Source organism: Akebia trifoliata, chromosome 11 (genome assembly GCF_017979445.1).
Source record: "Akebia trifoliata isolate Shusen 1 chromosome 11, ASM1797944v1, whole genome shotgun sequence".
NCBI classification, from domain to species: Eukaryota; Viridiplantae; Streptophyta; class Magnoliopsida; order Ranunculales; family Lardizabalaceae; genus Akebia; species Akebia trifoliata.
The window spans coordinates 25,915,946-25,939,732 of NC_141385.1; the positions used below are offsets into that span (position 1 = coordinate 25,915,946).

General features: G+C 35.0%; 1 protein-coding gene across 2 annotated transcripts; it reads left to right on the forward strand.

The window, feature by feature from the left end:
* The first annotated feature begins 1,194 nt into the window (after window positions 1–1,194).
* Window positions 1,195–18,405, forward strand: LOC147391171 (putative protein S-acyltransferase 14). Of its 2 annotated transcripts, none has more exons than XM_086417438.1 (7): window positions 1,195–1,643; window positions 2,104–2,350; window positions 2,451–2,542; window positions 5,144–5,267; window positions 5,353–5,438; window positions 5,511–5,576; window positions 18,031–18,405. In XM_086417438.1, the coding sequence occupies exons 1-7, from the start codon at window positions 1,434–1,436 to the stop codon at window positions 18,154–18,156; spliced, it is 951 nt and encodes a 316-aa protein (XP_086273564.1). In that variant the 5' UTR covers window positions 1,195–1,433; the 3' UTR covers window positions 18,157–18,405. The 2 variants fall into 2 exon arrangements, with proteins under 2 accessions (XP_086273564.1, XP_086273565.1); XM_086417439.1 differs by lacking the exon at window positions 1,195–1,643 and adding an exon at window positions 1,704–1,883.
* The last annotated feature ends 5,382 nt before the right edge of the window (window positions 18,406–23,787 follow it).

The following is a 23,787-nucleotide window of genomic DNA, read 5'->3' on the forward strand; positions in this document are numbered from 1 at the left end:
GGCTGATTTTTGGTGAGGATGATCTCCTCACCGTAGAGATCATCCTCACCAAAAATCAGCCCATTCCAAAACTTCTAACTCATGTTTTGAAAAATGTTTTGCCAAAAAGTTAGCCATGGAACGTTACCCTATATATATATATATTTGGGTAAAAATTGAAGATGAGGGCATATTAAGGTGGTGTTTGTTTGCACTATTTTTCAGCGTTTATTGTTGGGAAATTTTTTTTTAACACTTTTTGTCAAAATAGTGCGCGTTTGTTTACTTCATATTTTCAGCGCTTATTGTTGAAAATAAGTGAAAAAAATTAAGTACTATTTTAATGCTGAAAAAAAGTACTGAAGCGGTAAGCACTTCAGCCCATCACAAAACTTCTAACCCCATCAAAACAAGTTCAAGAACCGTAAATCATCCTTTTTTTTTTTTTGAAAATTAGTTTTGACTTGGTTAGAAGTTTCGCAATGGACTGATTTTTTATGAGTATGATATCTAGATCATATAAATCATCCTCACCAAAAGTTGGTTCATTCCAAAAACTTTAACCCATATAAGACAAACAAAAATTGGCTATGGTGTGAGTTGCCCTTATTAATTTGTAGGTTGCTTTTATAATTACACATCCTTCATTTCCATCGAAAATTATTCATCCCAAATTAAGTTCTTTCAATGTTGATTTCAAATTTTGGTGACTTGTGTGACATTATTATTTTTAATTTGAAATGTATGAGTTTTTATAAATAAAAATTATTATTAATAAATTAAAATTTTGAATATTACTTACTATTTAAAAATGAATTGTATTTTAATTTTATAAGAAATAATATATTTTATTGTATTTAATAAGAAATAAACATTTGAAACATGCAAATAATGTATAATATAATTATAAGGATAAAAAAGATAATTTTCCAATTTCAACAATGTGTAACAAACATGATCGTCTAAATAAATAACTTTTTCAATACATAAATTCAGCATTTATAACTTAATGCTATTCAGTACTTATTTTTTTCAATTTAACAATCGGCACCTAAGTCATTGTATAACAACTCCCATACGCGAATGTGAATGTGAATGTGAGTGAGGGGAGCGGAGGGGACATGTCATGAGTTTAAAATCACAGGATATACATGCATGGAGGCATGTCTAAATCATCCTCATTAAAATATATATATAGAAGGTTAAAAAAAAGGAAAAAGAGAGAAAAAACAGAAAGGGAAGGAAAGGAACTACGTTTGGGAATGGAATTCCACCCTTTCTCCTAGAATGGAATTCCAGAATCCCTTTTATAATTTACAAAAACCAGAACAAACCCTCACATACTTAGATTGTTAGATATCTATATGTATATATTTATATAGAGAGATAGAAAGAGAGGCAAGGCAAAGAAGAAAAAAAGTTATTTCTTTTATTTTGGTTTGGTTTTCTTCAGTATGCACAGATCAGGAGTTGTAATGGCTTGGAACGTGTTCAAGTTTTGTACGGCACTTCGTGGTCTTGGTTCCATCATGATCCTTCTTGTTCTTGGTGTCGTTGGCGTCACCTATTATGCTGTCGTTATTACCAATTATGGTCCGGTCCTCTTTGATGGAGCTCTCAATTTCCTCACCGCTCTCACAATCTTGATTCTCTTTCATTTCCTAGTAAGCTATTCTCTCTCTCTCTCTCTCTCTCTCTCTTCTTTTTATTTAAAAAAATTTAATTTTCTTATTCCGTGAATAAGTCTCCCTAGCTGCTAATTCTTTACCCTGATCTTTATGGATTTAATTTTTCTGTTGTTTCGGGTTTAGAGATTTTTTGTGTGTGTGGGTATTTTGGTTGAAAACAATGGGAGATTTTGACTTTGTTGAATGTTTTGCCCTAGAGATTTAATTCTCAAGAAGGTTGGAAAAATACAAATATTTGTTGATTTTTTTCTTTTTTAAATTTATTTATTATGGGACGGGGTTCAATTTGTTAGGTTTTAGAGAAAATAAAAAAACAATTTATTTTTTTAAATCACTGACAACATGCAACGGATCCTAGGATGGAAGGAAAAATGAGTTTTTTTTGAGTTTTCTATTTTTAAATTATTTAATTGAAGATGTTGTTTTGGTTCTGCAGTTGGTGATGTTGTTATGGAGCTATTTCTCAGTCGTTTTAACGGATCCAGGCAGTGTTCCCCCAAATTGGAAGCCTGCAGATGAGGAGGGAGGAGAAACTGTTCCGTTGGCAGGGCCAGAGTTTTGTATTACTGGTTTAGGTTTACATCAACCGGCATCACTAGATGACCCCTCCTCTAGTCCAAGAATTCGATATTGCCGCAAGTGCAACCAACTGAAACCACCTCGGTGCCATCACTGTTCTGTTTGTGAGCTCTTACATATGTTTCTCCCCATTTCTTCTTTGCTTTTGTGTTTAGAGAAAAAACATTCACTTTTTTTTTTGCTGAATTGTTTTCTTGGTTTTAGGTGGGAGGTGTGTGCTGAAAATGGATCACCATTGTGTGTGGGTCGTCAATTGTGTTGGGGCATTAAACTATAAGTATTTCCTTCTTTTCTTGGTATGTTCACTTGGCTACACTATCGTAAAGTCTTTTAAGTGGCTTATTTATACCTTCAAAGATTAAAGAAAACTTGAACTTCTCTTTTGTATGTTTTGCAAAACATGAAATGGATGGTTAACTTTTTTGGTCTTGGCAGTCTTTGTTTTTGTTTTTCAGAAATGAATGGTTGATGGTGATAATGTTTGTCAAGTTAGTTTAACTGTTTAAGTGTGGTGCTCTCACTTTATGTAGGAACATTTCTTCATCATCATGTCCTCTAATGTTAGAAAGAAAATATATGTTTGAATGCATCTTTCATAAATTATCCACATGATTTTGTATCATAGATATGTTTGGGTAGCTAATTAATACCTCTGGTTGCTAGGGTTGACTGTAGTATCAAGGAAAACAATGATGATATATAGAATGATATTGATTTGGTTTTATGAAAATGCAAGAGACAAAGGAAATATGGGGAACCTCGGGGAAAGCTAACTCACAGTGTAATGATGTTCTTTTTGATTGCAAGAGAAATCCCATTCTTAGAATGAGACCTGACTAGCAACATAACTTCTAAGAGTTGGTACTGTCTCATTGGAGAAACTGTTGCTTGTAAAGTCTAAAGATGCTCTGCCAAGTCTCTTACGTAAGTGTTACGCACCGGTTTCTCCTGAAAAGTGAAAACAATTGATTGAGTTGTGCCTCACTCAGCTGAAATTCTGTGCTCTGATTGTTGGGCTTTGGTGATTATGTGGTCCATTGGGTTAATTGGAAGTTTCTTCAGAAAAGGGTTGAGCTCATGGCTAGTTATATGGTAGGATTGTTCTCTTTTGGTGATTTTAGCACTTTTTACTTGTTTTTTTTCTTTTTTCCGGATTTCTAGTCTGAGGTGGGATTAGTAAACCAGTAATGATACAGATTTGGAGGTACATATTCGCATGTTCTTATTTCTAGTTTTAGGGTCATGTTGAACATATCATGACATACTATGGCCGATCAAAAAAAAAATATCATGACATACCATCCAACATATGGAAACTCCAAACATGAGTGTGATATAGTTGAATGAATTTAATCACTAGTGTATCTTCACAAATCACCAAGTTGTATTGCTTTATGTTTCTAATGAAGTTGGTTGAACCATTTGGCCCCTATACCAAGATCAAATTTCTGCTCAACTGAATCTAAGATGAGAGTTGCCATCTCAATTGACTTCTTGTGAAAATTTATCTTTAATTGATGAAACTCATTAAAGATGCCTTTGTCTCGGTTTTAAGGATATTATCGAAAGCATTTTTCTAGAAGATACCCATGGCACCACAGTTTGAAACCTTACGCTTGTGATACTTTGTAAGATTACTCACCTTTTCGTAATTTTTGGGCACGTGGAAACTTTTCCTTAAATTTTGGTCAATGAGAATTCAGAAATGTTTTTTAAGTAAATACAATTATATTAATGAAATGGTCTAATTGCAGCATAATACATGAGCCTAGAAGGTTGAGAAAACCTCAAAGGATAAGGAAAAAAAAACTATCCTCTCCATTTACAATAGATTCCCATTTAAACACAGAATCATCAGATAAAATCCTTTTCACATCTGGAGGTGACTTAAGACCAGTTAAATAATAAAGCTTTCCTTTTTAGGACAACAAAATGGATATCTTCCACATTCCTACGAGGAGCTCGACTATTCCTGTCCTTTCAAGGAACCCAACTTATCGCAAAAGAAAGACTCAACCACATTCTTTGACTTCTAGAATGGAAAGGATCAGACAACATCCTCCTCCATCTCTCCATCCTTGTAGATACAAATTGTTTATTTCAACTCCCAAATGTTGAAGTTCTTATTAATTTCTAAGTGTATTCAACAGTCATTCACCAAATCAATCTGGATCCACAATTGTACACCCACCTTAGTTGGTTTTCCAGGAGCTCATCTATGATGGGAAAACAGTGAACTTGTGATCAATATAACTGCTGAGCTGTTAGGATTAGTTGGCTCAATCTAATTCATTATTTGAAGGAGGTAGCCCATTAGGACCCAGCAACATTTGGCACCATTGGTGGGAAGAACCTGATTGTGGTGGATTCAATGCCCCTACAGATTTATTTCATTTTTTCTCTTTATTGAAATTCATGATGGTTTTGCACATTTCGTGATTAATTTTGGTTCATACTTGTAATTTGATGAACTTGTGCTTAAATTCGTAGGATCTGTGACTTTTCTGGTTATTGGTTAGGGTACCCAATATACCCAGAACCGGAACCTAGATCAATCCAGTTCCAATACTGAACTAGGTACCCCCGGAAGCAGGATATTCAGTTTCCGATCCAGTCGGGTATTAGTTTATTGGGTACAAATTGGGTGATCTGCCGTCATTTGGTTTTTTTTTTTGTCTGGTTTTCTTGAGGATTCTCCTCTGTGATTAACTGTTTCTCTGGAGAATTTTGGAGCAAAAACACATTTTATTTGTTAAAATTATGAAACTTCTCAAAAAAAAATTTTCTCTTTAAAAAAAAAAAAAAAAAAAGCATTGTTCGCGTGTATTATGGACATCCAGTCATTTATTAAATTATGATCCTTGTTTTTCTCTTTATGCTGTTTAATCTCAATTCAGTTCTACACATTCCTCGAGACAAGTCTTGTTGCCATGTCGTTATTGCCTCATTTCATTGTTTTCTTTGGCGATGGAGAGATACCTGGAACACCTGGGACACTTGCTACCACTTTTCTAGCATTTGGTGAGGATTAAGGAGCTTAGTTTTTGAATTCTTTTCATACCTGCATCCCCTACTCTTGTTAACTTTTGTTGCTTTACTCATCCAGTGTTGAACCTAGCATTCACATTGAGTGTAATGGGGTTTCTTATCATGCACATATCATTGGTGGCTGGTAATACAACCACTATTGAGGTAAAGCACTTTGCTATCCATGCTTTTTTGTTTCACATATAATAAGCAATGGTTTTCTGTTCATGTGACCAGGCATATGAGAAGAAAACCACTCATAAATGGTTTTATGACCTCGGTCGGAAAAAGAACTTTGAGCAGGTTAGTGCATTTTCCTATGTGTGGCCATTTTCATCTGTTAATTTCCTGGATATCTTGTATTATTTTCAATTGTACACGTTTGACTTTGTAATCATTCCAAGTTAGTGCAAAAAAAAAATGTTTTAGGCGGTGTTTGTTTGCGCTATTTTTCAGCGCTTATTGCTGAAAAAAATTAAATTCGGCACTTTTGTCAAAATAGCGCGGTTGTTTACTCTATATTTTCAGCGCTTACTGCTGAAAATAAGTGAAAAAAATTCAGCACTATTTTGATGCTAAAAAAAAGTGCTGAAGCGGTAAGCACTTCGTTTTTTTCAACACGGACAAGTATGCCCTTTGTTTTTTTTAGCATGGACAAGTATGCCCTTATTCTTAAAAGGATATTACCTCTTATATCCCATGGATAAGTATATAAACACCCCACAAATTAATAAACCCACACCATGACTAAATTATTTTGTCTTATATGGGTTAAAAGTTTTGGAATGAGTTGATTTTTGGTGAGGATGATCTTTACAATGAGGAGATCATCCTCACAAAAAATCAGCACATCTTGAAACTTCTAACCCTATCAAAACAAGTTCAAGAACCGTAAATCGTCCCTTTTAAAAAAAAAATTATTTTTGATGAGTTAGAAGTTTCAAAATGGATTGATTTTTGGTGAGGATGATCTCTAGACCATATAGACCATCCTCGCTAAAAATTTGCTCATTCCAAAAACTTTAACCCATATAAAACAAAAAAAAAAATGGCTATAGTGTGGGTTGCCCTTATTAATGCATAGGGTGCTTTTATAATTCCACGTCCTTCATTTCCATCGAAAATTATGCATCCAAAATTAAGTTCTTTTAAAGTTGATTTCAAATTTTGGTGACTTGAATAACATTATTATTTTTTATTTGAAATTTATGGGCTTTTATAAATAGAAATTATTATTTATAAATTGAAGATTTGAGTATTATTTATTATTTAAAAATAAATTATATTTTAATTTTATAAGAAATAATATATTTTATTGTGTTTGATAATAAATAAACATTTGAAACATGCAAACAATGTATAATATGATTGTAAGGGTAACAAAGACAATTTACCAGTTTCAACAATGTGGAACAAACATGATTCAGCATCTAAACAAACAAATTTTTCAGCACTTAAATTCAGTGCTTATAAGTTTCAGCGCTTAATGCTATTCAGCACTTATTTTTTTCAGTTTAACAAACAGCACCTTAGTCATAATATTGAACTGATCAATTGATAATTAATTGACTTAGTTGTGCCAATTCAACTTTTCAAGGAAGCTTGTTTTAGATAGTTTTACTTCTCCTTTGTCTTAGATATGTTCCACTTTTCTTTGCCTTTTAACTTGGTCTTAAGTTGCTACATAGGGTTGTCTTCCCAGGGTTTTGAGTCTTAGATATGTTTTACTTATCTTTGCCTTTTTTGGGTATAAAATTTTAGATATGCTTTGCCGCTCATATGTAAATTGGCATGGTTACTGTTTATGCTTTATGAATTGAAGATGCTTGGCTGTAGGTGTAAAAGAAATTCTCGAAGAAAACAATAACTGACTGTTGTATTGTCCTCCTTCTGGCTTAAGTTTATTAATTCATGGTCTAGAAGCTGTGACCATGGGAGAAAAAGAAAAACAGTGGAGAAGGGAGGCTTATGAAACCCCATATAGAATATTAGGCATGGTGGATGATGCTAGCTTGGTCAAGGCTCTCATTGACCAGCCATCTTTGATTCTTCTGATGTTTGAGTGATCTTAATTTATTATTTATAGACGCTCCTAGTACTTGTGAAGAAGTTGCTTAATTGTCTTGATTAGTATGCTTTGTGGTTGCCACTAATGTGGATCCTCCACATCAATGAGACAATATACGAACACTCAAAAAACTAGAGTACAGAGTCAAAAGGAGAACCTGTAGAATACGACATGTTATAGGGGTATTATCGGTAGTAGTGGTTTTCTTGTAATTGGAATTGATGTTCCGAGAATAATCTCTCTTAATGAACATTGTTCTCAATTAAGGATATATATTAACAATAAATTAATATAATTACAAGTGCATCCTATTATCATACACACCCAACTAACTATTCTATATACACCAACACTTTCTCTCAAGCTGGAGCATATACGTCAAACAATCCAGCTTGGTACAAACATCAAGAAGAATAGTAGGAGGACCAACTGCTTTGGTGAAGATATCTGTATGCTATTTAGAAGATGACACACGATGAAGGACAAGAGAACCATCATTAATTCTCTTTGACAAAATGTACATCAATTTCAATATGTTTAGTCCTCTCATGAAGAATTGAGTCTGATGCAATCTTCTGAGCTGTTTCATTATCACAATGAAATGACATGGAACCAATAATGGGAAATTAGAACTCAGAAATAAAGGAGCGTAGCCATATCAACTCACACAAGCCATGTGCAATAACAAGATCCTCGGTCTCGACACTTGATCGAAAAACCACAAGTTGTTTCTTACTTTTCCATGACACCAAGTTTCCTACAAAGAATGCACAATACTCAGAACTAGATTGATGATCTGTAGCTGCTCCAGCCCAACAAGCATTAACGCAGCCAGATATATCAAAGTAACCATGAGAGTGATATACAAGTCCATAACTGGGGTTAAACTTTATATACCGAAGAATACGATGAACAACAGCCAAATAAGATGCTTGAGGGGCATGCATGAATTGGCTTACTAGGCTAATAGAAAATGTAATATTTGGTTGTGTGAGAATAAGATAAATTTGGCGACCTACTAGGCGTTTGTGCTCTTGAGTATCATGAAAGAGATCACCATCACCCTCATGAAGCAAATGCTTAGGATCCATAGGAGATGAAGCAAGTTTAAACCCAATCATACCGGTATCTCTGAGTAAATCTAGGGCATATTTCCTTTGAGAAAGAAATATCCCTTTCCTAGAACGAGCCACCTTAAAGCCAAGAAATACTTCAAACTACTCAAATCTTTTACTTCAAATCTGCGACTACGCTCTCTCTTCACATGAAAGATAAATGAAGAGTCATCCTAGTGAGAATAATGTCATATATGAAGACTAGAAGAATAGTACAACCAGTCATACAAGAATGAGTAAAGACAGTATGATCAAAATGACATCTCTAGAAACCCATGCTAATAACGACTTTACAAAATTGATCAAAACAAGCCCGAGGTGGCTGCTGCAAACCAATATTGATTTCTGAAGGCGACAAACTTTTCCATTATTTTCTCCCTGAAACAGAAAGCTAGGAGGATAATTCATATAAACTTCCTCTGTAAGATGCCCATGGAGAAATGCATTATTCACATCCAACTGATATAGAGGCCACCTCTATTTGTAGCAAGAGAAATAAGAATGCAAACATAAGTCAATTTTGCCACTGGAGCAAAGGTGACATTATAATCCAATCCATACAACTGAGTGAAGCCACGAGTGACCAGTCGAGCCTTGTACCTCGCAACATTGCCACCAGAGTTGCATGTTACAACAAAAATCCAACGACAACCAACAAATAACTTCTCTGAAGGAAGAGAGACCAACTCCCAAATTTTATTATGCTGAAGGGCCTGCATCTCTTCCACCATTGCAGCTTTCTATGCACGATGAATAAGAGTATCATGAACAGAACGAGGGATAGACACAATATCCATGGTAGAAAGGAAAACTCTGTCGGAAGGAGATGTAGCCTGATAACACACAAACTGAGCAAGAGGATAAGGAGTAGAAACACACTTACAAACCCCTTTATGAAGAGCAATTGGTAAATCTAGATCAGAAAGAGAAGAAGATGGAATTATAACAGTACTAGTAGGTGAAGATAAAGGATGAACAATACCAGTTGGAGCAACTTGCAGGGAAGATGAAGGTTGTAGTGCGATAGAGTGAGTATGAAATCGTCTGCGAGCATATGTGAGATAACCCAATGGCTGCAAAGAAGAATTGAAACAAAATACTGGAGTAGGTAAAAGAAGGGATAAGGGAATCGATGGAGGAATCTCAGGGGAAAAATAAGGAACCTGCTAAAAAATGGGGACATCCATAGAAATTAAGAAATGCTTTGATTGAGGCTCATAACATCGATACCCCTTTGACATACTAAAATAGTCAATGAACACACAACGGATAGCTTTATCATCTAATTTTTTTCTGGTAGGATGATGGTTTTGAATGAAATATGTACAACCAAAAACCTGAGGACGAAGAGAGTGATAAGGAGTACGACCCTGCTAAGACTTGAGGGGGAGTTCTATTGATCAAGAAGTAGGCAGTAAGTAAGCACATAGACCAATAAGACTTTTTGGCATGTGGATTACCAAGGATTTGTTCACACCAAGATGTCTATTCTTTTGTTCGGTAACACCATTCTGTTGAGGAGTGTACGGACATGAGAATTGATGTACCATACCATGTTGTTGGAGACAGTGAAAAAAAAGAATGGGAGGTGTATTTCCCACCATTATCAAAACGAAGAGGTTTGAGAAGAATGCCAAATTGGGTGTGCACCATAGAGTGAAACTCTTCAAACTTGAATAAAACTTCATCCTTAGACTTCAACAAATAAACCCAAGTTACTCGAGTACAATCATCAATGAAAGTGACAAAATATCGAAAACCATCAATAGATGGAATAGGAAATGGACCCCATGCATCAAAGTGAACAAGCTCAAAAGGAGAATTGCATCCGTGCATACAAGATGGATAAATGTGCCTAATATGTTTGGAGAGTTCACATATATCACATTGAAATTTAACAAATTTACAAAGAGTGAAAAAGAAGGAATCATTGTGCATAAAGTTTGAAAACCAACATGACCAAGTTTGGCATGCCACAAAAATAATGTATCATGAGTAGCTTCAAGAGGAAAAGAAAACGAGAATAAAAAACCTCGTCGTAGTAAGCTCTTGAAAAATACAATGAAATGGGTAGAAGATATCACAACAATTTAATCTTCTAGTAAGACCACTGATAGATAAAAGCTTGGTAGAGAGATATGGAACATGCCAGACAACAATGAAAGAGAAGGGGATACAAAAATAGTTCCTACCCCATAACAGGAGTAAATAAACCATCTGCCAAGCGAACCTGAGTGGATGAGGTGGATGGAGGAAAGAACATAGAAAACCTTTGAGACTCACCAGTCATGTGGTCTGTAGTACTTGAGTCAACTACCCAGCTAGGAGATGATAAAGAGGCTGTTGCAGCAAATACAAAGGTAACATAGACACCTGAGGGAACTGATGATGAAAATGGACTAGATATATGAGGAAAGGTTTGAAAATTGAACTCAGAGCAGATTATCTCAACAACTTGGGCTCGTAATGAACCCATAGTGTTTGATGCAGCAACTACAATATTAGATAGAGAAGAAGTCGTAGTGACTGCTATACGAGCAGGGCGACCATCAGGAAACCCATGTAATCGGTAGTAGTGATCACGGTCATGATCCAATCTCCCACAATAAGAACAAGTAGTAGTAGAATGACCAGGACCTCCTCTACAGTCTCAATCATTTCCTTTGCTAGGACCCACAGAAGGTGAGAACTTAGAACCAACAAATGCAGTACGTTCCTGAGGAATAACAAGATAAGATCCGAAAGTCATAACAACACGACGTCGCTCTTAACCAAACATAGTAATATATATAGATCGAATCAAGGGAAGAGGTGTCATCACAAGTATTTGAGCTTGAAGTTATTCATACTTAGATCGAAGACCACCCAAAAAATCATAAATTTGGTGCTTCTTAGTGCGTTTGGCAATGATCTTGGCTGACTCTCCCATGAGGGCTCATAGTGGCTCAACTCATCCTATTGACGCTGAAGAGCTCCATAGTACTCACTAATCGAACTTTCACCCTATTGGAAATGAATAATCTCACATGTTAATTGATAGATACAAGCATCATTCTCTACGAGAGCATAGGTCCCTATGAGAACTTCTCACAACTCAGGAGCAATATCATAGAAGATGTAATTTGTAGCGAATTGGGGTTCCTTGGAGTTCAACATCCACTCTAGAATAATGCAGTTATCAGCTTCCCATTTGTCAGCCTTAGGAGACTAGGCTGAGGCTTAGGAGTTTTTCCTGTAAGAAAATCCATCTTTGCATGGCCCCCAATATAAAGCTTGATAGCCCGTGACCAAGCCAAAACATTATCACCATTAAATTTAATATAGAACTCACAATATTGGTCAATGGATTGGCAAAGAGGGGTCCAAAGAAGCATTAACCAGCTAATGGATTGGAAAAATGAGGCAATAGATGGCCTCTAGGAATAAAACCAATCAATCCAAAGGAAAACAACAAAGACTGGGGTCCAAACCCAATATGACACAAATAGAGGTCCTAGAGGAGCATTAAACAGCCAATGGATTGGCAAATGGGGGTAATAGATGGCCTCTAGGGACAAAAACGACCAGCCCTCTTTAAGGGTTTTGTAATCGGAAAAATGGATCACGATTGGATCGTAATATACGAGTTTCGAGAAAATTATTCTACAATCCTTTAGAACCAGAAAAAACACATCAAACATCATCAAAATAGACCTGGAAGAAGCCCATGAGATTGAGGAGAGCAAGATCTTTCAAAAATTGAAGTTTTGAAGTGATCCGACGAAAATACAAGGGCTAATGCCATCAATGATGAAGAACACGAACATAACTGACTGTGCTCTGATACCAAACTGATGTTTTGAGAATAATCTTAGTGAGTATTGTGCTCAACTAAGGATATATATTAAGAATAAATTGATATATTAACAAATGTATCTTATTATTATATACACCCTACTAACTATACTATACACACCAACAATTGGTTCATATTTTCTTAGATATATAATATAATAGTGGTAGACAGTTTAATTAACTCTCTAACCCATTTTTCCAATTCTTCTTCTTTAGACTAATTCCTTAAGAGAGTAAGACCACTTGGTATCAAAGCTATTCTAGATCCTACGAACCTCTAAAATCATTTAGGAAGGTTTAAATATTTAGAGGGAGAGGAGGGAGTGCAAGATTTGTTTAGCACCTATTGCGATCGATGACATCATCAATCATACCTAATGTCATTTGAATCTTCTCCGAGCTCAATTTTGATGTATGCTTTTGGAAGTATTTGATTTTAGGGAATTTATGGGAGAAGTTTCAAGTGATTTGGTGAAGATTTGAGTGAGTTATGAAGGTTTGATGAAATATAATATTTTTTCGAAAATTCAAGATCTGATTGTCCCTCATTCTCGGGTTCATTTGGTTAAATTTTTTTGAGGTTAATCACAAGAGTGTAGGTCATTGTTTTTCAAATAAAGCTTGTCGAAATGATCTTGAATGATTTGGATCAAGATTGAAGCCTCAATGAGGTATTTTCAGCCTATATTGGATGTTTTAGGTCTTTTTTGCAATTTTTGGATTTTTCTTGCAATTTTTCATGGATTTTCTCATTGAAATTGAGAAGAATTATTCATTAGGTATTATTGGGGCTTTAACATTGGTGTTTGGGGTTGGCATTAACATCGACATGGTCGTAGGACTTCTTCAAGTGTTGTGAAGATTTTGTTTTCAATATTTTTTTTTGAACTATGTACTCCTTCGGCGATATAGTTGATTTGTGGAGATAAAGGGTCAGGTTGTAAAATTTGATATTTGTGTTTCTACTGTTTGGTTAAATGTATGAGATTTGTTAATCCTCTAATGTTCGATTGCATGGTGAAGGGAATGTCTTAGAGGGAAGCTACCAACCTTTAGATTACTATCGTAAAGTTTAATGGAGAAAATTTTATTCTTTGATCTCAATTTGCTATGTTATATGTTCAAGGAAAAAAGGAGAGACAAGACACTTGACTGGTGCCATTACTGCCCCTAGCCTTTCTGACCCTTCGTATGGTAAATGGGATCAAGAAAATGCCTCTGCGAATATGAATGCATTGCCCACCGTTATCAGATCTAAGGATTTTTATTTTTTGCATCAAATTGATTTTCTATCATTTTATGGTACGATTTAAACACATAACATAAATCACTTTTGGCCTTAAGTAAGTAAATCTAGGTAAAATGAGAGAAGTCGTCCACAAAAGTAAAAAAATATCAAAAGCCTCAAAAGAAAACAAGGGAGGGTCCTCACACATCAAAATGAACAAGATCGAAAAATAGTGTTTTTACTATCACTGGTAGGATATGAAGTTCTAGTATATACTTGGCATAGTCAACATATTTAAGTTCAAAAACAGTAATGGAATGAAATAATGAAACATTTGCTTTAACAAGAAAAAAAATATCGGTGATCAAGTGGAGGATGCCACAATAACAAATACTTATAAGTACTACTCTCAACGGTAGAAGGTATATGTTGGACCTGTGAAGCAACATGTGATGGAAGGTCCAGTAGGTAAAGTCCCCCCTCCTCATGGCTCATATCAATTGTCTTCCATTGTCAAGTTTTGAAAAACATAATGAGATCGAAATAATGCGACACTACTACAATTAAAGGACTTGGTAATGTGACTAATTGACAAGAGTTTTAAAATAAAATTGTTTGCATGAAAAATAGATATATTGGCAAGAAGGAATAACAAATATATTATACTTTCCAATGATGGAAAAGTAAGATCCCTTAGATTTTTTTTATTTTTTTTACTTTATCTTGACCAAAACAAATATTATTGGATTAATAAAATGGGGATATACTACGCATATGAATAGAGATCTCTAAATCAGTTATCTAGGAATAAGTGGGAGTGGAGACAAAGACATTAGGGGATGAAGAAGATGTACGTAAGTGCGCAAATTATTTGGAAGGAATACTGAGTGATTCTAGTTGAGCCATAGAATATTTGGGACCCTCGATCTCATTATGGGAGAAGCTAGTATTGTCTATGAGGGTGCCTGTGCAGGTGGAGTAACTGACAACAAAACACCTAATAGAGGCGCAATAAAATAGCATTTTGGGTCTCCTATAATATTAACACAATTTCGTCCTCACCTACCATTGGAGAAATTACCTTTCTGTTGAGGATGAACATGTAGATCCCAACAAGTCTCCTTACTATGGTGAGTGCGTATACAATTTTCACATTTCAATTTATCACAATCATCTTCAGGTGTTCCTACTTGACCAAAACCTCTACCATGACCCCACATCTAATTGGAGGCCAAAGCAAATCTTTTTGGAACATGATATTGTTGCATAATAGTATGACGTTGCTCCTCATTGTGCAGATAAGCGTATATCTCATGTAAAGATGGAAGATGCTCTTTGCCTAGAATTTGAACCCGCGTTTGTTCATCGTCAAAACTCATACCTATAAGGAAATTCAAACGCACAATTTTTCTCAACCAATTTTTTGTGGGCAGCAACATCCTTTGAACATCTAGTCTAAGAAGTCTTATAGTGATCTAACTCTTCCTGATTAGAACAAAGAGTGGAGAAGAAGGTGAATAGGGGTGTCTCCTTGTCTCATTTGTCAAATACTCTATCGTAGCTCATACACATGAGTTGTATTTTTGAATATGTTGCATTTAACATATTTCATATTTGCTTACTGATGGATAAGAATAGATATTAATATCCAATTGCATGGAATGAAGAAACCAAGGCATCACAATGACATTCTCTTGATCTCATTTACCATACATAGGACAAAAAGGTAATGCAGAATGCAAGTCAAGGCAACGGTCAAGGGTTTCAACGGAAAAATTGTAATTATTAAGATTTTCACTTATTTGGGTCTAGATTTATTGTTTTATCATTTGAGGTTATTTGAGATTAGTTATTTATTTAATTTTCTATTTTAAGGCTTTAATTTTATGTTTTTTGGGCTTATTTTGATGTTTTATTGGTCTAGTATAACATTTAGGGTAGCTTTGTAACTTTAGTTTGTCTTTTATTTAAGCTTATTAGGGTTGAAAAATTAGGAGAGAGAAAGTTATGAAAATTAGGTTATTTATTTGGTATTTTAGTTTGATTAGGATTCTTGGATTTATTTTCTTTATACATAGATTGTATTAGTTTGTTTTTTTTTTTTTTTTTAAACAAAGAATTTTGATGAATAAAGAATGGGTTTCTTTCATGGAGTGAAGTGGGTTATCTACCATTCTTGGTGTGATTATAAAGTACTATCTTTACTATTGTCTTTTTATTTTTTTTATTTTTATATATTTGTTGTTTTTGATTTTCTTGATATCTTGAATTCTTGAATTCATCAAGAATCCTCAATTCTTGAATCCATCAAGAACCTCTTTTCTTGATTTTCTTTTAATCCTTGTTGTTCATTTTCTTGATTTTTGAATTCTTAAAGTTTTGAATCTTGATTTCTTGAAATCCATTTTATTTTACCCTTACTCCTTCCCCATTTTATTTAACCCTTATTTTATTAATCTCTTTTCCAAATCTTAATTCTTAATCCTTTCCTTACCCTACAATCCTTAACCTTTGACCCTTTTCTCTATCTTACAATAAATGCAATAAAATTTTCATTTTACCTTTTGGTTTACCCTATCCTAACTCAAATCATAAACCCAATCTCAAATCCTTAATCCTTACCCAAAATCCTAAACCAAATTTCTTAATTCCCCAAATTTCCTCTTCTTCCCTCACTGTCATGCATCAAAAGGGGTAGGGGCAATGATGATACAAGTCAACGATCCAGCCATTATTTTTTCCTTTAACATATAGTATAGCATATAGAAATCAAGGAAGAAAGTTTTCTCCATTAAACTTCATAGTCATAATTTGAAGTTTGGGAGCATCATTTTAAGTCACGTCCATGCTCCCGTCAGCATTTAAATGAGCATTAGAGGATCAACTAACCTCAAACTTTGCATCAATATACCGATCTACACAAATCAGATCTTACAACTTCACTCTAGATCCCCAAAAGCCAAAAAAATGTTGAACAAGGATTATACAGTCCAAAATACTTTAAAATGGAGCATTTCACAACACCCAGAAAGGTCCCACGACCGTACAAATGATGATTTCAACCACAAATGACATTTTAAAGTTGATAGAATCATCAAGCTACAGTCTCAACAGATTTCAATGAGAAATACCAAGAAATATGGCTAAAATAAGCTTAAGATATTTAGAGAAACAACCTAAAATTAGGAAATATGGTCTGAATAACACATCACCGGAGCTTCAATATCGATTTGAACAATTTAAGACCACTTCCATTAGCTCTAATAGGAAAATAACAATCAGCCCTATTGTGATCAAAGACAAAAAAATTAAGTGTATGAATTTAGAAGAGAAAAAAACCAGATATTGATTTTTTGGTATTTTTTTTTAGATTTTTCACTAAAACTTCATAGCTCATTTAAAACAGCCTTGAATCACCCTAAAATCAAGAACTGTTGAAACCCTCCATCTCAGTCATGATCCAACGACATGTCACTGATGACATCAACATGTACGATTGCTCTCTGTAAGAGAGATGGGGGGATTAATTAATCATATTTAAATTCATTGTTCTTTCTCCTGCGGAAATTGGATGCACTTTCTTTCTCCTTTGCAGTTGGATTTGGTTTTTTTCTCGTGCCTTCGTTTCGCTGTTGGAAAGGTGGATTAATAATGTTTTTTTCAATAGAAAAGAATACCTTCGGGCTATTCTTCCTTATGCCATCTGTTGGGGACTTTCGAAAGAGAGGAATAAAAAGGTTTTTCAAGGAAAGGAAAACACTTCCCAAGCTGTGATTATGGAGATTTTGGGTTTCCTCTACCACTGATTCAAGCTGAGTAAAGATTTTGTTGGGCTTTCTTTGTGTTCAAGTGGGATTCCTTGTGTGCATTGTAGTTTTTTCTCATGCTTCTTTTGTAGCTTTTGGTTTTTCTCTTTCTTTTCTTCTTTCCTATAATGGTATTTGCTCCATGAGGCACCTTATTGTTTTGAGTATCAGCTGTATTTTACTTTTTAATCACCTTAAACTGACTATAGAAGTAAGGAAAAGTAATTACATGTGAATTTACTTTATTTTAGCTCCCAGTGAGCAATACTGAACCTCTGAGGGTTCGGTTTGGGTGACCCGCGTTCCAACTTGTTAGTGTAGGCTCAACTGATAGCTTGGTTATTTTGTTCCTCTTCTGATGGTTGAGTCAGCTTAATAGCCTATCTTTCCTTTTGTAGTCTTCAGGGTGAGTACTCTTACTACACTAGTTTGAAATGATGAAGGTTAGTGTTTAGCTCAATCACATGATTTGCCTCAAGTCCAGATCATATTCATTAGGGGTCAAGATGCCGTCTTCAATAGGATGGTGACGGGAATTTGATAAGCAGGAACTGTGTTCAAATTAGTGATCTAATAAAGTGGCAACATGTTATACTAATTTTTGAGAAACTTAACAGGTATATATATATATATATACATAATAGAATAATGTGTCTTGACTGAAATATTAATGGTGTAAATTTTCTCATCTGGTGTTTGTTATCAGGTGTTTGGGACAGACTTTAGATACTGGTTCATTCCTACATATGCGGAAGAGGATCTGAGGCGAATGCCAGAACTTCAGGGTCTTGAATATCCATCAAAGCCTGACTTAGACACCCAGGAGTTCTAACAATCATTCGAGGCACAATTGAAGAAACTCTGATTCTTTTTTCCTGTGTAACAGATGACTCTTCCCAAAACAGCTTCAATACTGGCACATCCATCACCTCTCATAAGGTTTTCTGAGCTCGTTTGGTCAGTAAGAGCCAGCTTTATTAGTGAAGTTGTAGGGATATAAAGAGAAGGGGATGGCTTTTAGGAGGAGATTTATCTTTTTGTGTTCCAATTTACATAGTTATTCTAGCTGGGGAGTATGGCATACTCTGTTCAATGTGCTTTGTCGTGTCATTATATATATATATATAGGGGGCGGTTCAAGGGCCATCTGAGAAAACATATGAAAAAACTTTCGTTTTTCAAAATAAGAGTTAGAGGTTTTGGATTGAGCTGATTTTTTGCAAGGATGGTCACTATGATGAAAAGATCATCTCACAAAAAATCAGCTCAATCAGAAACTTCTAAATCCATCAAAAGTGATTTACAAATTAGTGATAAAAATTGGTAAAAAATCGACGGTCCACATTCTAAATCACTTTTAATGGGGTTAGAAGTTTCAGATTGGGCTGATTTTTTTTTTTTTTTGGATGATCTTCCCATCATAGAGATCATCCTCACAAAAAATCAGCTCAATCCAAAATTTCTAACCCATATTTTAAAATTTTATTAAAAACGAAAGTTTTTACATATGTTTTCTCATATGGCCCTTGAACCTGACCCATATATATATATATATATATATAGTAATAGGATGCTCCCTATTACTGTTGCCACACACAATCAATTGTTTAAAAGGAGATGACGTGGTAGTTTTATTAAGCTTGTTTTCCTTATAGGATTTGTCTTGTGGGATCGTGATCAATGTTTTATACAACATGTTTTGTAAACTAGGATTATAAATTTCAAAAATCAGCTCATTTTGAAACACTTGTAGCCCATCAAAATCCAATGTCTGCAATTCTTCATCTAGTAAACTGAGGTTAAGAAGTTCTGGAATTGGCTGACTTTTGGCCGAAACTTCCAACCCCAGTTTGCAAGATCCAACATGTTTTGCAGTGAAACGGTGGAAGTTGTTGAGGGAACACATGGAATAAATCAATTGGGGGTTATGCATATGGGTCACACAGCATGGATAACCTCCGCTATCTTTGTCCCAAATTTCTTTGTTTATTTGATGAGTGGAAGGTTAAGATTTACTGGGCAGACCAATCTGTTCAATTTTTTTTTTTACATAAACTCCCTAGATTTTTCAAGTTGGTTACTCAACAAACCTTTCTTCCTAAAAATTAGCCAGGCTAACTTAGTAGGATTTCAAATCTTACTAAGATCATCACATTGGCAATTTAATGTCGAAGCTTTTCAAATTTCAAGAAAAAACTCAGATTCAAGAGAACAAAATTAAAAAAAAATAAAAACAATTTTGAGATTAATCCATGGTATTGAAAATGGCTACCAAGCTCCCAAATTTAAATTACAATTTTAAGGTCAAAATTAATTGGTATTTTGAATTTTTTTTTTTCGAAGTTCTTAGAATTTCGTGTCCTCTATAAATCTATGGCATCGGATCATCCTTTTAGACTCCACAAATTGATGGCATTAGAGAGCTTCCTAACTAACTTAGTATGGAAAGTGGTTTTATTCTTTGAAGTCTAGCGATTTTGGCCATACTTGGCAATTCTAGGGTTTTGGGTTCGAAGAAGATGATGGGAGAAGTGAGACAGGAAGAAGACATCAGAAACCTGGGTACTAGATGGATTGATGATTCAGGTGAGGGTTGGAATCAACTGGAATGTGAAGACCCAACCGGATCATCATGTGCTCAAAGGAAAAAATTCCGATAAGGTTCTGTAGAAATAAGAATTTAATATAATTTATATATATATATATATATATATATATAATCTTGGCTGTACTAAACAATATTTGTTCGATAAGTTAGGTGGAAACAAATCGACAAAAAATTGGGACAAGTGGGAATATGTTGTAAGGATAAGTAATTAAGGATTACAAATTTTGGGAAATAGATGGAACCGTTAGATGGACATCGAAAAGTTATACAAAATCGACTATATGTACGTCAAATTCTGATGAGAAACAAGCCTGATCAAGGGCCACAAAGTTCAGTTTTTGAAATGGTCAATCGGGTCAACCCAAGTTGACTGAGTCAAAGTCAACAATTAGCACTCTAGCTCACCTAGGGTGGGCCCCATCACTGAACTTAACCAAGTAAATGAACTTAGAACCAAGGTTAGTTGGTCAACACTAATCTGACTTTGCGAGGATTTCAATTTAATTACAAAAGAAGCTAATCAAATTTCACCGAAGACGAGCGAAGATTGAAGCCTACTTATCATCTTTTCTTTAATAGTCTTAGAGCCATACATCGAGCTGAGATATTGATTTAAAATTTTAAGAACCATACATCGAGCCATAAAATTGAGAATTGTATGTTACCTCATCCCTGTCAAACTTAAAGTGTAGGAAGGTCACCTCTTACCTTTTATTTTTGTTTTTTTTACTTTGATGTAAGCATGTTGAGGCAAGATTGGAAAAATGTACAAGCTCGAGCTCGTTTGGACAAATATGAGTTTTAAGTCTATGTCTTTATAATTCGTAGAAGGGCAGTTGTAGACATCTCAATTTTCTGGAGAGCTCATTTGGAATTTAATAAAGAAGAGTGAATCGAAAAAATTTCAATCGATCAAGTGGGACCCACTTCAAGTATAAACGAAATCACAAGGGTCCAAGAAAAAAAATTAAAATTTAAGCTTGGCCTTCACTGACCAATGGCCAGGCTTAATATATGCCTTGGTTGTTGGTCACCTAATGTCAGGGAAAAATGTGCTTTGGCCTTCATTTAACAAATGAATAGGCCAATTTTTCTTTAGCCTTTACTCACCTAAGGCCAAGTCAGGTAGACAGTTGTGAGTGCACTTTAGTGCTCTAGATTTTCTAGTGAAAATTACTTCTTAAACCTCATAAATTGCTAATTCCTCAATAAAATCTTACAATTTTCTCACTATGCCCTTGCAATAAGCTTTTACCAATTTTGCTACCTTGATTTTCTACGAATTGCATAGTTATTTTAATCTTGACTCTTAGTTACCTTTGGTCTCCACAAAGTGTCAATTACCTTTCTATCCCCAATTTATTGAGATTTAATTAGGGTAATTGATCTTAAAGCCATCCTTCCAATTATTAATTTAAGGCCTTGTCCACTAAATTTGGTGCAAATTTACTAGAATCAAGGGACCTTGACCCTTTTGTCAACTTACAAGAAGTCTAGTACCTCTAGGACTTTTACACTTCTACCCTCAAGTTGCTATGAGCCTATCTAGTGCTATTACCCTAAAAGTCTTAATTTTCCATTGAAAATTACATGCTATTTCTCCTAGGTCACTAAATTTTGACCAAATTCAAGGAATTATGACTTTCTTATTCCTCAAATAGAATTCTCTAGAACGTTGAGTAGTTTGACACCTTTACCCTTTGATGATCATGATTGGTAAGACTCAAAGAGGTGTAAACATCATTAATGATAAGTTGATATCAGGTATTTGAAGTCTTTTATTGTGGTTGTCTTGAAAATATTTTGAAGTTAAGAAAATTTGACATTTATGTCCCAAGGGTCTTGTAGACACCCCAATTTGAATGGGCTTCTACTCGAAAGGGCTCAAAAATATAGATTTTTTAACAAAAGTTGCCGATGGGCCTCAAAGGCCCAAATCACTGAAAAACTATATTTCGATCGAAACGAGGTTCCCAAGACCCCCTGATTGTCTAGTGGGCCCACCCAAAAAAGATTTGGTGTACCTCCATCTTCCCCGCTCCGCTTTCGAAATAAAAAATACCGGATTTCAATAAAAGTCACCAATGGGCTAAAAAACCCAATTTGCCAACACGTGGCATTTTGATCAATCCAATGATTCCAAAAATCCTTAAAAAGATAAAAAAAAAATGTAAAATGAGACTTTGGATACCCACTACCCTCCACCGCTCCACCTCCGAATCCAAAAAAATCTTAAGTCAATTCAAAGCCCACGAACCCTCAATTCACTGAAAATACGTCTCTCATCTTACCCCCTAACCTAAATCCAATCCTACATCACCTAAAACCTAAAGACATACCCACCCCTCAAAATCTAATCCAAAATGACCCCAACCAATTCCTAAAACCCAAGCCCAATACCCCTAAGTCCTTATCCATATCCAATTCATATCCAACTCACTAACCCTAACCCAAAAATCACAACTCATATCAACCAATCACCCTTTTATTATAAAAAATGACACATGTCATCCTCCTCTCTCACCTCCCTCATCCAACTACCTACCCCCATCACCTTTCTTTAATTATCCATCTACCCATATCACTTCTCTTCAAACATCACCTCAACCCATACCCTTCCCTAACCTACCCATCTCATCCTTCTATAACACAACCAACCACCCACATCACAACCCATATCCCCTACACCCTAACCCATAACCTTTCTTTAATCACTCCACCAACTCACGTCACAACCCACACCTCCCCTCATAATTTCTTACAAAAACCCGTTTCCTAAACCTAACCAACACTCCTCCTCTTCAATTAAACATCTACCCTCAACAATCAATTCATCTAATTAACCCATCTCTCATTCTTTTTGTCACATGTCATCATCCCCTCAATTCTCCCAAAAATCCAAACACCTAACCTCTTACACAACCCATTCTCCTAAATTAAATACCTCAACTCCTCAACCAACCTAGTACTCAATCAAACACCTAACACCTAACACTTTATACGCCCTATTTTCTCCATCACACATCACTCACATCATCTCACCAAACACTCTACCCAAATAGATTGGGTAAGATCCAAACCATTTGGATCAAAATAGAATTCACTTACCTTCATTACACAACTACCCTCATTTCATCCATAAATTTCATATCCCTCATCTTTAAAACCTATGCCATTCTCTACTCTCCCAATAATTCACCCCATTATACCCCTAAAATATCTTCTAAACACCTATAAATACCCCCTTTCCCTTCTAAAAAATGGTTACCAAGTCTTACCAATTCTCCCCCAAGTCTCACACAAAAATACTACACTCAACTCAATTCTCTTATCATTTCTTTTCTACTCCTTTAAATATACAAAAAAGTAACATTTTCACAAATCACTAAGGACTCAAGAAGACATAAAAGAAGAAGAAAAAGGAAGAAAGAGAAGATTGAAGCTTCAAGGTGGGTTCAAAGAAACTCCCCTCTCTCTCTACCCTCTCCACTTCCTTCTTCTATTATCCCCCTCCTCTATTTAATTTGTATTTTAGAAAGCCTCTAAGATGCAATGATCCCCCTCCCCTATCTCTGGTAGATCGGACTTCGGTTCAGTTAAAAGTATAGGGGTTGTAATTCCTTAAAAAAAAAAAATCGATTTTAACCCCTAAACTGTTTTTGAAGTGACTAGAATCCGTATCTTTCTCAACTCATGAGAATGGATCTGTAACCATAGCCAATATTTTTTCAAATCACACGTAGTCCCTAAGGTAAAGATTTATAAGGATCATTTCCATCAATGGAATGATTTTATAATCAAGCCGAAAATAAATCCCTACTTAAGGTACAAGTCACCGACACGTGGCACTTTATT

Excerpts from the sequence above, each read along its gene's own strand:
- LOC147391171 (XM_086417438.1), top strand. The coding sequence starts at position 1,434 with ATGCACAGATCAGGAGTTGTAATGGCTTGGAACGTGTTCAAGTTTTGT. Across the intron at positions 5,439-5,510 it reads GTAATACAACCACTATTGAG|GCATATGAGAAGAAAACCAC; the intron begins GTAAAGCACTTT and ends TCATGTGACCAG. Across the intron at positions 5,577-18,030 it reads GGAAAAAGAACTTTGAGCAG|GTGTTTGGGACAGACTTTAG; the intron begins GTTAGTGCATTT and ends GTTTGTTATCAG.